The sequence below is a fragment of the Enhydra lutris genome, unplaced genomic scaffold (genome assembly GCF_002288905.1).
Source record: "Enhydra lutris kenyoni isolate GAN:26980312 unplaced genomic scaffold, ASM228890v2 scaffoldscaffold30, whole genome shotgun sequence".
In the NCBI taxonomy this organism is placed as follows: Eukaryota; Metazoa; Chordata; class Mammalia; order Carnivora; family Mustelidae; genus Enhydra; species Enhydra lutris.
In genome coordinates, this window is record NW_019154114.1 from 9527879 (window position 1) to 9543545 (window position 15667).

Consider the following 15667-nt stretch of genomic DNA (forward strand, 5'->3'; position numbering starts at 1 on the left):
ATGTGGGGCTTGATCCCAGGACTCCAGGATCAGACCTGAGCTGAAGGCAGTCACTTAACTAACTGAGCCACCCAGGCACCCCTTCACTTAAACTTTTCTTGAGTACCTCCTACATGCAAGGTTGTATATTAGGTACAGTGACTGGTGAATTTGAGTTTGTTAGACATTCCTGTTGCATGAATCCTATACTGTCTTAACCTTTGGCTCTGTGAATAAATTTTCCAAATTTAGGATGTGATTGCCCATTCTCTCAAAATTCCCAGACTGACTAAAAAATATAGTGAAATGACAAGGGAATTGAAAGGCTAAACTAAGAAAATATCCATTTAACATAAAGAAAGGCAATAATGGAGAAAAAGAGGAATGAGATGGCATTAAGACATAAAGAACAAGGAGTAAAGTATAATACATGAGTCCTACCTTATCAATAATTATATTAAATGTAAATATATTTAACACTTCAATTAAAGGCAGAGATCGGCAGAATGGGCTTTTAAAAAACCCACAAAACACAATTCAACTATATTTAGATCCAAAAATGTGAATAAGTTGAAACTAAAAGGGATGGGAAAAGATATACTAGGCAAACAGTAACCAAAAGAAAGCTGTACTAATATCAGACAAAATAGACTTTAAAATAAAAATTTTTACTTGAGACAAAGAACATTTTATAGTAACAAAAGAGTTAAGCCATTAAGGGAATATAACAATTATAAACATATATGCACCGAACAGCAGAGCCCCCAGATATGTGAAGGATAAACTAACAGAACCAAAGAGAGAAATGAGAATAGATTTGTGGTTGCTTAGGGCAGGGGGTGGAGGATAGAGCATGATAGAGCTATGATATGTATCTTATCCACATTAATATTCTGTGCCTTTGGTTTGGTGCTGTGTCTGCTCTGCCTCATTCATTGGTAGGAGTTTGGTGATAAGTTAACCACAGCAACATTTGCTCAAACCCAGTGGTTCAAATCTTGAAAAAGAACTCTAAGAACCACTGTGATAGACCATCATCTCAAAGTTTCTTTAAGTGCTAGATCCTGTACTTGATTTAATGCCATTTTACGGTTTTTGGACTTAACCACCTCCCTAATTCATGACTGCTACTCTGAATTCGCTGGACTCCCTATCCACTCTCCCAATTTGTATTCCTACTTCCAGAGGCTGTGTCATTGGACCTACCTTCCATTTTAACGTTCCTGCTCTGCACTTTGGTGATGTTTCCTTTGGTGAGTGTTTTTCCATTTGAAGTTAAAAATTGAGTGGAATTAGTTTTCCTTCTACATGGAAGGAGGAAGGTTTACAAAGAACCTCTCCTACCATTTTTTTTTTTATAGGTAGCAGCTAAATGGATCTAGAAATGTTCTCTCCTTTCTCTGCAGCAGTGCATTTTGATGTCATTTCCATTTATATGTGGAAGTTATAACCATGTCCCCGGCACTAAGAGCTCTCAGGCTGTGGTCGCCCAGGCTCTTCCAGCAGTGGAAAACTGGAAAGCCTTAGACTTCACACTCCTATCTGAGTGTTCTGAACACTCCATCTATCTATCTACCATCAGATATATATATATTTTTTATTCTAGAGAGAGAGAGAGAGAGAGAGAGAGCACAAATGGGAGGAGTAGAGGGAGACGGAAAGGTTCTCAAGCAGACTCCACACTGATCAGGGAGCCCCGTACCCAGCTCAATCTCATGACCCTGAGATCATGACCTGAGCCAAAAGCAAGAGTCAGATGCTCAACTAACTGCACCACCCAGGCGTCCCCTGAACACTCTATTTATGTGTAGATTCTGATTTGCCAGTCTGGCTACACAGCAACCTGTGCACAGAGATGCTTTCAAGTTTCAAGTGAATTCAGTGGTGGTTTGACTCAGGTATTCTATCACTCCAAATGGAAGATGTCTATATTTTTGTGTTGTCTTCTTGCTCAGTTACTTCCCTGAGTCATTTCTTCCTGTCTCAGCATTTCCAATAATAAAAATGACAGCATTAGCAGTGAAAGTTTCCACTTATTGGTTCCATCTTATATTCTAATCACTGCTAAGTGGATTACATATAGTACTACATTTAAACCTTTTGGCAGTCCTTTGAGGAGATGCTATTTAGGATTTCCATTTTGGAGCTGGAAGAACTGAGCATTCGAACAGTTAAATAACTTCCCATGGTCACACAGCAGTGGCAGAATGAGTATTTCAAATGAGATCCGCCTAAATCATGCACAGTAAATGGGGTAATGTTGCCTCAAAGGGGCAAAAATTGTTTGTTTGGGTTTAAAAAAAAAAAAGCATAGATCTTATCAATATTTGTGGTCCTCCAAAGTTCAGTCCTATCACAGAATCTTATTCCTTAGTATTTAATTTTCTCATTAGGGAGAAATTAATCTAACTTAAATTATGTTTAATGAATTGATTTCATGGAAAATTAATTCATCACAGTGGTTCTTTGAGGAGGTGATAATAATTTAGAAAAGGCTGAGAAACCCTAGTCTGAATCCATAGTCCACAGTCCTTTCCATTTTTCTTTTGTTTCCTCCATTTTGACTTTCATTTCTTTTGCCTCAAGTAGGCCCATCTATCTGGGGAAAAGTTTTTCTTCACAATGTATCTTTTCTTTACAAAAAGCTGATTCATAATTCCTTTATCAGTTGCTTTAACACTTAACATTTCCTAACATGTAAGAAAATCTGTATAAATGGAGTTCAATGTCTCTTAATTACCATAGAATATGAAAATGGCTGGAGAAATTTTTACAAATTTATTATGCATTTTAAGTCATAGAGTTTTTTTTTTTAATTTTATTTATTTATTTGATAGAGACAGAGATCACAAACAGGCAGAGAGGCAGGCAGAGAAAGAGGGGGAAGAGCAGGCTCCCTGCTGAGCAGAGAGCCCGATGCGGGGCTCGATCCCAGGACCCTGAGATCATGACCTGAGCCGAAGGCAGAGGCTTTAACCACTGAGCCACCCAGGTGCCCTAAGTCATAGAGTTTTTGAAGGGAAGTAAAAGTGACCTACAACTTGAAAATTGTCTGATGGCCAACTATGACAGACATACTCTCCCAAGGGTAATTGTGACTGATCCACCATAAGAGGTGAATTACTTACCCAAAGATCTATGCAGTTATCCTCCAAACAGCTCACCTGAGTCCATAGAGAGGTGTGGGAAACTGATGCATGACAGCGTCGTATCCTTCCACAGGCATTTAAATATGAACTCTAACATGGAATATTTGGAAAATGTGCCCACTGTCATATTGCCTTGGAGGCAGAAAGCAGAATCTAAATAAGCACCTCAGTCATTCCAAGGAATCTCATTCTGATTCATTGTCTAGAAGCTGTCTTACTGTTCACTGCTCAAAGGTTAATGTCAAAACTATACCAATGATAAGCCAATTTTTGAGCCCCAAGAATATCTGAGTCTAAAATTTAAAAAGCACCCAAGCCCCTAATAGTACATTTCAACAAAATATGGCAAACAGGAAGTGTATGTTTGTGCCTAAGATGCCACTGATTTATTCAAAATGCTGTATTTGATATTGGCAAGCTCTGGCTAACACAGTGGATAAAACCATGTATGCATACTCTAAAGCTAGGTAGGTTTTTATTCCCCCATTAATGTCTTCCATTTGGTCTGTTGCTATCCCTAAGTATACAAGAAAGGCCATTATTGGGTAATTAATTCATTGTTTCCTTGAGCTATAGAGATAATAATCAATAGCTATTTCTCATGGTTGGTCCAGCTAGAAGTTTTGGTAACTAGCTTAGGTGAAAATTATGAACAGCTTATTTTTCTTTTATTGTATAACATCTTATTGGGCCATTTGGTGATAAGGCAGCTAGGCAAGAGGTGGGAGGACACTGCAGACCCATGACCCAAGATTCCTCAGGGCTGAGATAGGAAAACTTATCCCTCCTAAGTCCACCTTCAAAATTCAAGTCTCATTTCTTTTAGTCTGTATATAGATTCCTTAATCTTCTCTGCAGTGTGGCAGAAAGTGTTATCAAAAACATACCTTTTTGCTTGCCAACAGGACATCTAGGGCTATTTCATTTTCAAAACCAATTAGGCCAGTTAATTCAAGCTACATGGCTGTGCTTTTGGATTCTGCACCCTAAAGCCAAAGGCAGAGATAATTTTATGATACAAATTTCAAAATTATTTTATGATAATATTTTTAAGTCCTGAAGTTGGAACTAGAGCTCTCTCATGACTCCTACTGAAAGTATCATTATTTATTTCTCTAGAAAGATTGGCCTCCCATCACAAAGAAACATCATCCATGATGTTTCATCCATCCTGATTACTATCTCACGTGTGCAATCAGGGCTTTGATGAGGCAGACAAAGGTAAACATGTTATTGGGTCAGGGATGAAAGAATAATAAAGATGCATAGAGTTCCAGATGTAAGAGACATTAACTGTTACAGGAATGAGCCAGGGACTGGAAGAGTTTTCTTCCAAGATGACTGGCATATTGGATGGAGTAAACAAGGTTTGCAGAGACTTGGAGTGTTGGGGAGTACATTGAGCTAACTAGAGTTGATAATATTGTCCCTCTATTGGCACTAAGGCCCATTCTTGAAGAGGTGTCTGTTACAGGTTAGTGTTAGAGACAGGGCCTTTATTTGCTTAGAGACGAAGATTCTAGATTTAGCATCAGGGCCTGTTGAGATTGATGGTGTTAGGTCATTATTAATATACTGAAGTAAACGAGAGGTATTAGTCCTGTTGGTTGGCATCTGAAATCTTAAATGAAATTTAAAGTATGGCTATAAATATTTTAATGGTAGGATTGGATGTTAGAGGACATATCTAATAATTAATTACATTGACTGAAGCTACAGTAGCATGGGAGAGTCAGATTATAGAATTTGGGTGGTGATTGTCCCTGAAGGAACACTGGAGCTTTGATAAATCCTCAGATCCATCAAAGAGTAAGTAACAACTAATGCCAGATGATAGGCCTGAAGGGGCAGGGTCTGTATCTGCACACCCACTATTTGTCAGGAGCTACAAGAACATGTTAAATGAGAATAAGGAGTTTAGAAGGCTTCAGGCACTCCGTGGATCTGACCATTGGGTAATTTGGTCAGAAATTAAGACCTCAGAAATTAAGACCGAAATTAAGGTCTGAGGACAAATTTGCTGGGATAAATATAGGGATTTTTAAAAAGCAACATGGTAGTTGTCTTCCATGGTCCAGGTATGAACTGGTCATATTTCACTCAAAAAGAAATATTTAGGGGCGCCTGGGTGGCTCAGTGGGATAAAGCCTCTGCCTTCGGCTCAGGTCATGATCCTGGGGTCCTGGGATCGAACCCCGCATCGGGCTCTCTGCTCAGCAGGGAGCCTGCTTCCCCCCCTCTCTCTGCCTGCCTCTCTGCCTACTTGTGATCTCTCTCTCTCTGTCAAACAAATAAAATCTTAAAAAAATATATTTAAATTGACTTTAGGAGGGTATAAAGTAGGGTGTAAATTAATTGTAATTGTCTCTTAGAATCTTAATTGCAATGATTATAGAAAGTCTTACAAAGGTTAGCAGAAAAAAGTCATAGAGAGCATGAGGAAAGCCCTACACCCTGTAGTGTTAGGAGTTGGTGTAAGCAGAAGCCCGGGGGGTAGCACTTGTATTCGTAACGAGCCTGCAGTCCTTAATAAAATAACATCCTCTTCTTCCGTCTCCTTAACAAGCAGTGTGGGGTCTACAGGTAGTTGTGCGAGGAATCGTTCTAGCTAGGAGGTTATAACTGGCTTTATTCTCGGAAAAACTTTTAGTTTCAGGGAAATAGTCTGAGCCGGTCGTTTGGAAGGACCCATCTGAAACTTTACACAAACCATTTCCAGAGCACACCTGACGTTGTAAGAGTGCTTCTCCCCCAAATGGTCAAGTGTAATTAGGGTGAGGCATCTATAATTGCAAGAATCCTTGCTGGGAGAGCTCAGGAGTTGAATGCAGCAGTTCCTGACTGTGAAACTGACTTTGGAGCAGTTCCCCTGGAATTGCCAAGAGAACCCGTCAGGTCCACTTCATCAGGCAATTCTTTTTCCATAACAGATCTCTTCCAAGTAGATTGGCAGGTGGTATCACAAAGGAGAGACAAACGTGTTTCATCCAGCAGCCCCGATGTGTCGACAAAGGCTCAGTCATGGGGACCTGGAGAAGCAGATGTGGTCACAATACCCCCTGCAGTGACGTAGGAACCAGTCCCGAGACCAGCTGTGTTTTACTGCAGTAGGGTTCGAGGTGGAAAGAATAGCGTTGGCATCTAGTAGAAATATGCCTGTTTGTTCTTGTTTCGTTCTGAAAGTGATGGCAGATACAGTGGCCACCTCAGGAGTCCAAAATTAGAGCTCAGTTTATAGCTTGCCAGACAAGGAGGATCCACATCTCTTAGAAAATGACCAGGAGTCTCCCAGAACTGAATGTAGGAAGGCTAGATTTAACACAACAAAGTAGCTTTGTCTAAGGGAGGTAAAAGCCGGTGTGGCAGTCTCTGGCTTGCTCAAACGCAGTTTGTAAAGTCTCTCTCAGGAGAGGCTATTATTCGATTTTGTGTCATCGACCCTGAGTGCGTGAGCCTCAGACAGGTCCAGGATGAGTTATATAATGTCTTGGCAGGCTCTAGGTCACACAGCGGGGACACAGCGGGGAAAACCACACAGGCTTCTCCTTTAACACACCGGCAAATAAAAAGAGCAAATATGATTCAGTTTCTTTAAAAAATCTGTATTCTATGCAAAAATTAAATGCAAAATATACTTTTGGAGGGCAAGTCACCAAACAGGTAATAAGAGGCTGCTTCTGAGAGGGACCTGGATGGACATCAAGGCATAGTTTCATGTCTATTGTTGCTACATAGTAAGTGTATAAAAGTATTGATCGAAGAAAGAAAAGGAAAGGAAAGGGAAGGGGCGGGAAAGGAAGGAAGGAAAGAAGGGAGGGGGAAAGAGAAAGAAAGAAATGCATTCGTTTGTTGTACGACTGAAGACTATCAGTGGGAGGTGGAGTTAAGCAAGTTGCAATGAGCTGGATAGACATTTGAGAGTTTTGACGATGCTAGCCAAGGTTGAAGTTCAAGGGAGGATATAGTGGGGCTCTTACTTCTTACCTCACATTTTGTTTTCCAGGCTTCCCTCATACCTTGATATGTTCCCTCAATAATACCTCCTTGGTCCCCATGACCTTCAAACTGCGTGTCCCTGGAGATGGTGATGGCCGTAAAAGCATTTCAAGTTGCCAGTATTCAGACTACAAAATGCCGTCTTGGAACAAGGACGAAATACGCATAATGCAACCAAAAGAATTCACCATCACTCCCAGCAGTGGCACCATTCGCCCCCAAGGATTTGCCGCTATCAGGGTAAAGTGCACAGCCTTCAGCACATATGGGCAAGGAGCCAAACTCTCAAATATTTATTAGGGCCACAGCTAAGGTGTGCTTTACATGCCCACCATCAGTGCAAGACAGTGACCCTAATTCACGTGGAAAAGTGGGCCTTTAAGGCAATAAACTACCGGGGCCAAAGCAACCAGATACAAATATATTGGGCCAAAAGAACTGACACTGCCCTAGTGGATTTCCATCAATCTAGATAAACTGCCCTCACCAGAACAATGGATTCTAGCGATTTGTAGTACAACCACTACTCTGTATAGACAGTACACTCATGGGTACAAATAGTAAAAGATTTAAGAATTTATTGATAATTAAGTCCTACTTTCCTTTGGAACCTAATCGTTTATACCAGTAAAGGTCCAGATTTGTGCCCCAGATGATAACCCAGTTTATTCAGATTTTTAATATAAATCTGGGCTTCATGGTGAGTGTAGATGTGAAATTCCTCACAGTGGTTTATATTTAGACCCACGGTGTGATGCTCTGGTAATGGCCACCAGCAGAATTATTTCACAGCTGACTGAGAAAGGTTTTACTGTCCTCCCTCATTGACTTTTGCTTCTCCAAATAGTTGGGTCTAGCATTATTGAAGGCTACTAAATTGAAATTATTTTATCTTTTCTGGGAAAGAAAAAGTAAGATTTCCATAGCTAAGGTTGGTAAATTTCTCTTTGAATATTTAATTCAGCTATGGCCTTATCCCCTCACATTTTAAAAAATGTTTTATAATATCTCACCATGAATCCTTTCATCCTCAATCTTTTCTGGGACTTTTTGGCTCTTCGAAGGGCTTCTCCATGGACCTAATGAAATTTATATTATATATCGTTACAACTTCTCGGGGGTGTGGTACTTAGTTGGCTTGGGCTGCTAATTTTACCAACACTCAAGTCTGAGAGGCTGATAAACAACAGAAATTTATTTCTCACTGTTTGGAGACTGGATGTCTGAGATCAGGGAGACAGAATGGGAGTGTTCTGGTGAAGGACCCCTTCCCGGTTGCAGACTGTTGACTTCCTGTGTCCTTGCATGGTGGGAGGAGCTGGGGAGCTCTGGGGGAGCTTTCTTATAAGAGCTCTACCCTCAAGACCTAATCACCCCCAGTGTCCCCACCTTCTAATTACCATCACACTACAGGTTAGGATTTCAATATAATGAATTTTGTTTGGGGGTGGGGGACGGGGTAGGGAGGACACAACCATTCAGATGATTGCAGTTCCTAGCTGTGACTTTCTCAGGATGAAACGCTGCTGCAAACAGCCTACACATTACCTGCCTTTTCTTTTTGCCTTTCACACATGGCACTGGAAGATTTTAGGAGCCATAGCATCCATCTAGCAGCCTTCTGCCAGAACTTCCTGTTCTTCTGCCTTCTAACCGTAGCTCAGATAGAAACAAGGCCTCCTCACTCCAGGCCCTTCTGCATGTAGGGGCAGCTACTTCTCCCTGAATCTGACAAGTTTCCTTTCCAAATCCATGGCTCCATCTTCTTTTCCCTTGTATATTTGGAAAAGCTTTCTCCAAGCTTCAGCTTTTGCTCCTGAACTATACTTCAGCCGTGTCTGTGTAGACTCGAATTTGCATCCAGTGATTCCCTTTGCAACCAAGAAAAGTTTTAATTAGTCCTTCATACATAATTTATAGGTAGAAAAGCTTTCACTTCTGCCAGAAGCTGTTCTCCCCACTTAGAAGTATCTCTTCCACTACAAATCATCTTTAAGCAATTAAATATTGTGACAAGACTTCAACAGCTTGAATGTAAAATTTCACAATAATAAATAAAAAACATAGGGTAAAATATATATACTGGGCACATGTTGTCCTTGAATAGACCTTTATTTGGAGCTTCCTGTTTTTTGCTCTAATGATGAATATGGAGGGTAAAGGAGGGAGACGAGATTTTGATTTTTCTTTTTTTTTTTTTTTTTTAGATTTTATTTATTTGTCAGAGAGAGAGAGCAAGCACAAGCAGAGGGAGCGGCAGGCAGAAGGAGAAACAGACTCCCCACGAGCAAGGAGCCCAATGCAGGACTTGATCCCAGGACCCTGGGATCAGGATCTGAGCTGAAGGCCGACGCTTAACCAACTAAGCCATTTTGATTTTTCTTAAAAAGAAAATTATCTAGAGGCATCTGGGTGGCTCAGTGGGTTAAAGCCTCTGCCTTTGGCTCAGGTCATGATCTTAGGGTCCTGGGATCGAGCCCCACATCGGGCTCTCTGCTCAGCAGGGAGCCTGCTTCCCCCTCTGTCTCTTCCCGCCTCTCTGCCTACTTGTGATCTCTCTCTCTCTCTCTCTCTGTCAAATAAGTAAATTAAATCTTTTTTAAAAAAAAATGTATAGCTTTAAAAAAATATATTACAAAAAATTATTTAGTTGATTCCTTATGCCATTTTCTGGAACTGACATGGTCATGTTCACTTATTTTTCTCTAAGAGAGACTTAGCTATACTGTTTTATTGGTGTATTGAATTTTCATAATTGACAGAGCCCAGAGGCATAGAGAACAATTTAAATTGAGTGATTAAAATTTGTTTGATATGGCTCATCCTTCAGGGTCATTTTTCCCCTGATGCAAGTGTATGACTTCTTTGATACAGTCTTCTCAGAAATGAGCAAATCTATTGTGCTAAAAGCCATTTGGTTTCTAACCTGGCCTTTGAAAAAACTCAGCAGGCCCTGACCCCGAAATGTAATTTGTTCCACTAAAAATGTAAACGCCATACATCCCATAACAAAGTACTTAGAAGCCGTACTCCATGTGGTCCTCCTCTGTTCCTTTCCCCCCTGCGCAGGGGGAGGGCTGGCCTTGCAGAAGAACCGCTTCTCACCTTTTCCTTTCCAGGTAACCTTATGCTCCAACACTGTGCAGAAATACGAGCTGGCCCTGGTGGTGGACGTGGAGGGCATTGGGGAAGAAGTGCTGGCACTCCTAATTACTGCAAGGTATCCCCCTCACCTGCTTTCTCTCTTCCCCAGTCCCCCTGAGCCACCAGTAATGGGCTGCCTCTCCCAGAGGCAATGCGCCTGCAGTCGGTTCACACTGCATTGGTTCTGCTTTCCTGAGGAAGGAGGCTGAATCTGATATTCAAATGACAAAGCTTTGAAACAGCCAACTGCACCTTTGGTGGAGATCAGAGAAGGGATGTGCATGTGTGTTGCAGGTGTTAAGAATAATAGTGCTTTCTAATGGTCTGACTTTCCCAGTATATAACTAAAAAGGTTTTACCAGAAAGAGGCAAACAGTTGCTGGTTTTTATTTTTATCTTTCAATATAGTACTCCAGGGTTATGCCCAGTCCTGCTGTGAGAGATCCATTTAGTGAGACAGTCCTGCTTCAGGACACCGTTATCACGAGTTAAATGCCACCTGAATGAGGCCCTCTAACCACATCAACTCCTCAGAACCATCCCTACCTTCTCTGTGTTTTAATATAGGCAGCAATGGGCTCTGGGGCCAGGTGAAGATCCTGGCTCTGCCATTTGTCACTTGTGTCTCCTTGACCAAGTTACTGTCTTTTCCAAAGGTTGGAGCATGACACCCAACGATGACGGTCATCCTAAGTAAATAAATAAAATCATAGCCCACACTTTTGCCAAAGCAAACAGGTGTCCATGTCTGAGCCTTTAGGGGGTATGTATGAAAATGCCACCATCTACATGAAATTACTTAGCAAAAACCTGATAACTCATCCATCCCTAGGGTTTAGGCCTCATGAATTGCAGAAGATGTACTGTGAAGGACTTGAAGGTCAAGGCCTTGCTATGGTCTACTTAGTCTTCTTTCCAAAGACCTACCTAATGATTTTGTTTGTTTAAAAATAGCAAAAACTTTCATCTGGTCCTTTCTATACCCAGGTTTACATTTTTGCCTAGTCTTGCATTTCATTTCTTTTCTGTGTGGGTTTATTCTGATACTTCCCTCCTCTCAGCCCCCCTTCCCAGCAGGTATCAATAGCAAATCCTGAATTTTAAAAAAGGGGGGGGGCAGGGGATCTTAAGCAGCTATGAGTTTCCTGCCATATACTCTGTGACCCAAGTCAAATACTGCAAGTCCTACCTATTTCAGGTAGTAAAGCATTAGCTTTATGAAAGTCATCAGGTCAACCGGCAACTCCATTCTAGCTAAAAATGAACACCCATCCCATTCTAAACCTCAAACTTTAGGTTAACAAGACTCTCATGTCATTATTTTTGGTGTAATCTGTAGGAACTGCTTGAAGACCCTCAACAAAAGAATTGCTTTTAGAACTTGCAGAGAGCAGGCAGTGACAGCTTGCTGTGCCCTCTACCACAGGTTAATCATCTCTCACTGAGTGAGCTCTCGCTCAGTGCTCTGGGCACTGTGCTATATTATTCATTCGCAATACCTCCTATATTTCCCTCAACACTCTGAGAAGAGTTCATTATGCTAATGTCAGTCCCTAGAATTACCTTCATTATACCTCTGAGCAAAGTGGGACTCTGGGAGGGAAAGCTACTTGCTCAAGCTTGTACTTGTTAAGGTCAGTATTTGATACTGGCTCTGATTCAGATGCCAGTGCCCCCCACCGTGGCACTGTATTGTCACCACTGTCCATGCCAGTTCTGGGTTGAGCAGCTGTCTGAGCCTACAGCTCCAAGACAGCTGTTCTGCATAGGAATTAGAATTATTACCATAATTTAGATGGTACAGACTGTAGCTAGTCCTTGGAGGACTCTGACTGATCCAAAGTGTCACAGCTAGTTAGGACCCCATGCTGGTGTCATTGGCCCTATTTGACTTGGAAACCCACCCACTACCCTAAGGATCTTGCACTGTGGGGGCACCTTGGGGAAACAAGGCCAAATATGAAAATCAATGGAAATGTTAGTCATTACCCATGGAGGACTGCTGTTTAAGGAGTCCTGCTTCTAGCCCTTTTTTTATTAAAAAAGTGGTGACTGGGGGCTAAGGGATAAGGACAACAGGAGAGGAGATTTGAAAATGATTAATGTAGTCATTAGAGAAAAACTTTGTGACAGTGACAAATGGTGTTTAACTTGGGCCTCAGCCTTCTCCATATGTAAACAAGCTCTCTATCCTTTTGAATTCTTTAATGGCCTCCTTCCTTTGAGCAGGTGTATTGTACCTACCCTCCACATGGTTAACCCAGAGGTGGACTTCGGGCGCTGCTTCCTGAAGTACCCCTACGAGAAAACAGTCCAGCTTGTCAATCAAGATGACCTCCCAGGATGCTATACGGTCCTGCCTCAGGTGAGTTACGTTATCCTTTTCCAGTGTTGATTTTTTTTCAGTTGGATTTTCTTGATGAGAAAGAGAAACCCTTCTAAAGAGCCATGTTCCTGAACACATGACCTTCTGTACTTCCTATTTTTAACCCTGAGAAAATCTGGGCACGGGGTCATAAAGCCGCTGCTGGATTGCCACCCACATGATTAAGCAGCCACAGATGTAAACAGTTATTAATTTCCCAGGTAAATTGCCTTTGATAAAGAAAGGAGAGGGTCAATTAAGCCAACATGAAGAAGTTATACCTGCAAATAATTGCCTATGAATTAAACTAGGAGTTTTCATTTATGGCCATGCCTGTGGCTTGAACAGCATCACTAAGATACAATACTTAGAAGTGGGCTTGTTGAACTAGAAGGCCAGAGTTACTACAAAAAGAAGAAAAAAAAAGGAAATCATCTCCTAATGTTTTATGAAATGGATCTGTCTGCATGCCACAACAACTAGCTAAGTGGGACATGAAGCAATTAAACACATATGAATTAAAGATTCAAAAAGATCTCTACAGATCAAAGAAGTGGAAGGTTACTAATGGGATGCAATTTACCAAGAATGCATTTGTATTTAAAACCCTATTGCTCTGGGATGCCTGGGTGGCTCAGTCGGGTGAGTGGCTGCCTTAGGGTTGGGTCATGATCCCCATGTCCTGGGATCGAGTCCCACATTGGGGGGTCCCTGCACAGCAGGGAGCCTGCTTCTCCCTCTGCCTCTCTGCCTGCCACTCTGCCTGCCTGTGTGCTCTCTCTCTCTGACAAATAAATAAAAATAAAATCTTTTTAAAAAAAACTCTATTGCTCTGTAAGGACAGTACTCTAATAAAAATTCATACAAAAAAAAAAAAAACCCACCCCCAAAAAAACAAATCATATGGGGTTTTTATTTGACTGTAGGCTCAAAATGAGTTCAAAGACAAGTATGGAGGCCATGGAACCAAGACAGGTTAGGCTGTATCAGAGGAACACAGTGGTCGGCTAAAGGAAGAAGATAGCCATTGGTCAAGGCAATGCCAGACTTTGTGTTCCGATCTTGACATCAAAATTTTTAGTGGAAACATAAAAAAAAAAATTATGTGTGGAGTAACCAGGATGGCAATTGACATCATCTGGAAATTCAAGTTCTATGAGAAGCACAGTGTTTAAACAGGAACAGAAAAGACTTTGCTAGGATGAAATAGCCATCTTTTACTAGTTGAAGGGCCATTATGTAAAAGAGGAAATTAGAATTACCCTGTGGACTTCTCTGAGACAAAACCAGAAGCCAAAGGTTGGGTTTGATGAGAGCCAACTTTTCTAACTTTTAGGTGATCAACAATGGAATAGGCTAGCCTTGAGTAGCACACGATCATCTCAAGAACTCAGAGCAGAGCCTGCCCCTGTGGTGATGAGGGAGCTTTTTCTGCACACCTTGGCTGGGAGAAGGGTGAGACACTTGCTTGGAGCACAGAATTTAGAGGGGAGCCCAAAAACATAGCCATCAAGATAAATCATATTTTCATGTTACATTTTAAGAAATCAAAATTAATGCAAAATTAAAACAAAGTATCAAATATTAGATAAAGACAGAATCATCATTGCTGATCTTCCCTTCGGCTTTAGGCACCTGTAAGGCTGGGCAGAGCACTGCCACATTGACCCGCTGAGTTGGATTAGGCCGTGTTAGCCCATTCCAGGTGCACAAAGACCATGGGGGTCTCTGGACAGTTGAAATCTGTATGCTCTGTCTTTTTTATCTAGGAGCTGAAATTTCCCAGAAGTACCCAAATTTATTTGGCCAATGGGATTTTTAAAGTTGTATTTGTTGCTGTTTTTCATAAAAGCTAGTAGGGCACCCGGGTGGCTCAGTCAATTAAGTGGCCAACTCTTGATTTCGGCTCAGGTCATGATCTCTGGGTCCTGGGATCAAGCCCCGTATCTGGCTCCATGCTCAGCAGGGAGTCTTCTGGAGATTCTCTCCCTCTCCTTCTGCCCCTCCCCCTGCTTGCGTTCTCTCTCTCTCTCAAATTAAATAAATCTTTTTTAAAAAACTAGTAATATGTTAAGAGCAGGGTTTTGAAGAACATACAGTGATAAATGCTGGATAACATTTGTTCACTCATTCATTCATTCATTCATTCTTTCACCTACCTATGTTGCCATTTAATAAAACACGGACTGAGCGTATATTCTGGGCCAGGAAATGGGCATGTGTTGCGGAGAGGCCAGGTCGTGCCCTAGGAAGTTGACAGTCCATGCAACAGATGGACACACTGTGGACTAGGGCTGCAGGATGCCCCCTGGTGCCAGAGGAAAAGCCCTGAGTCTAGAGCAGGGTGGGTACCTGCATGTGTTCGGGATGGATGTGCAGGTCAGTCAAAGGGAGGGGGTGTTCTAGGAGGAGTAATACACATGCAGAAGGCTGGAGGTAGGAAGCAGTATCGTGCTCAGGAAGGACCTGAGCCTCTGTTGACAGAGCACAAGGGAAGGAAGTGGTGGGGGATAAAGTATGAACACCTGGAGGACTAGGCCAAGGAATTTGGCTTAGGGACTAATTCACATTGCGGATAATTTCAGCATCTTGCTGGGTTGTGCACTTTGGATTGGGGCCGAATGCACACCCTGCTTCCCTTTAGCAGAATTGTCATCCATGGACTCAGGATGACGCTTGTTTCAAAATAACCTAATATGCTATTTATTTCATACCCTGCCAGGGGCTTGCTTATCCGTCCAGCTTGTCTCTCCCAACAGGTATATGGAGATAAGCCTGCTGTGTTACTCTCCAGTCCCACGCCCTGTGGAGTCATCCCTCCCCACAGCACTGTTCACATACCTCTGGCCTTGGAGACCCAGGTCACTGGGGAATATAGGTCCACAGTCTACATCTCAACTTTTGGGAGCCCGGACCCCCCTATGGTGAGAGCCAGTTTTCAGAATTACAGTTAAAATTTCTGTACTTCTTGCAGACTCCATATTTGTGTATTTTCTGGTTTTGCATTTTCACTCTGCAATAGTAAAATACTAGT

General features: G+C 41.9%; 1 protein-coding gene across 1 annotated transcript in view; it reads left to right on the forward strand.

Annotated features, from left to right (window-relative positions):
• LOC111152905 (HYDIN, axonemal central pair apparatus protein) overlaps positions 1-15667 on the forward strand; it is a 298524-nt gene that overhangs the window by 90329 nt on the left and 192528 nt on the right. Inside the window, 5 exon segments of the mRNA XM_022511638.1 lie at positions 1165-1232; positions 7132-7364; positions 10244-10344; positions 12498-12633; positions 15393-15557. Of these exon segments, the coding sequence (XP_022367346.1) occupies positions 1165-1232; positions 7132-7364; positions 10244-10344; positions 12498-12633; positions 15393-15557 (703 nt within the window).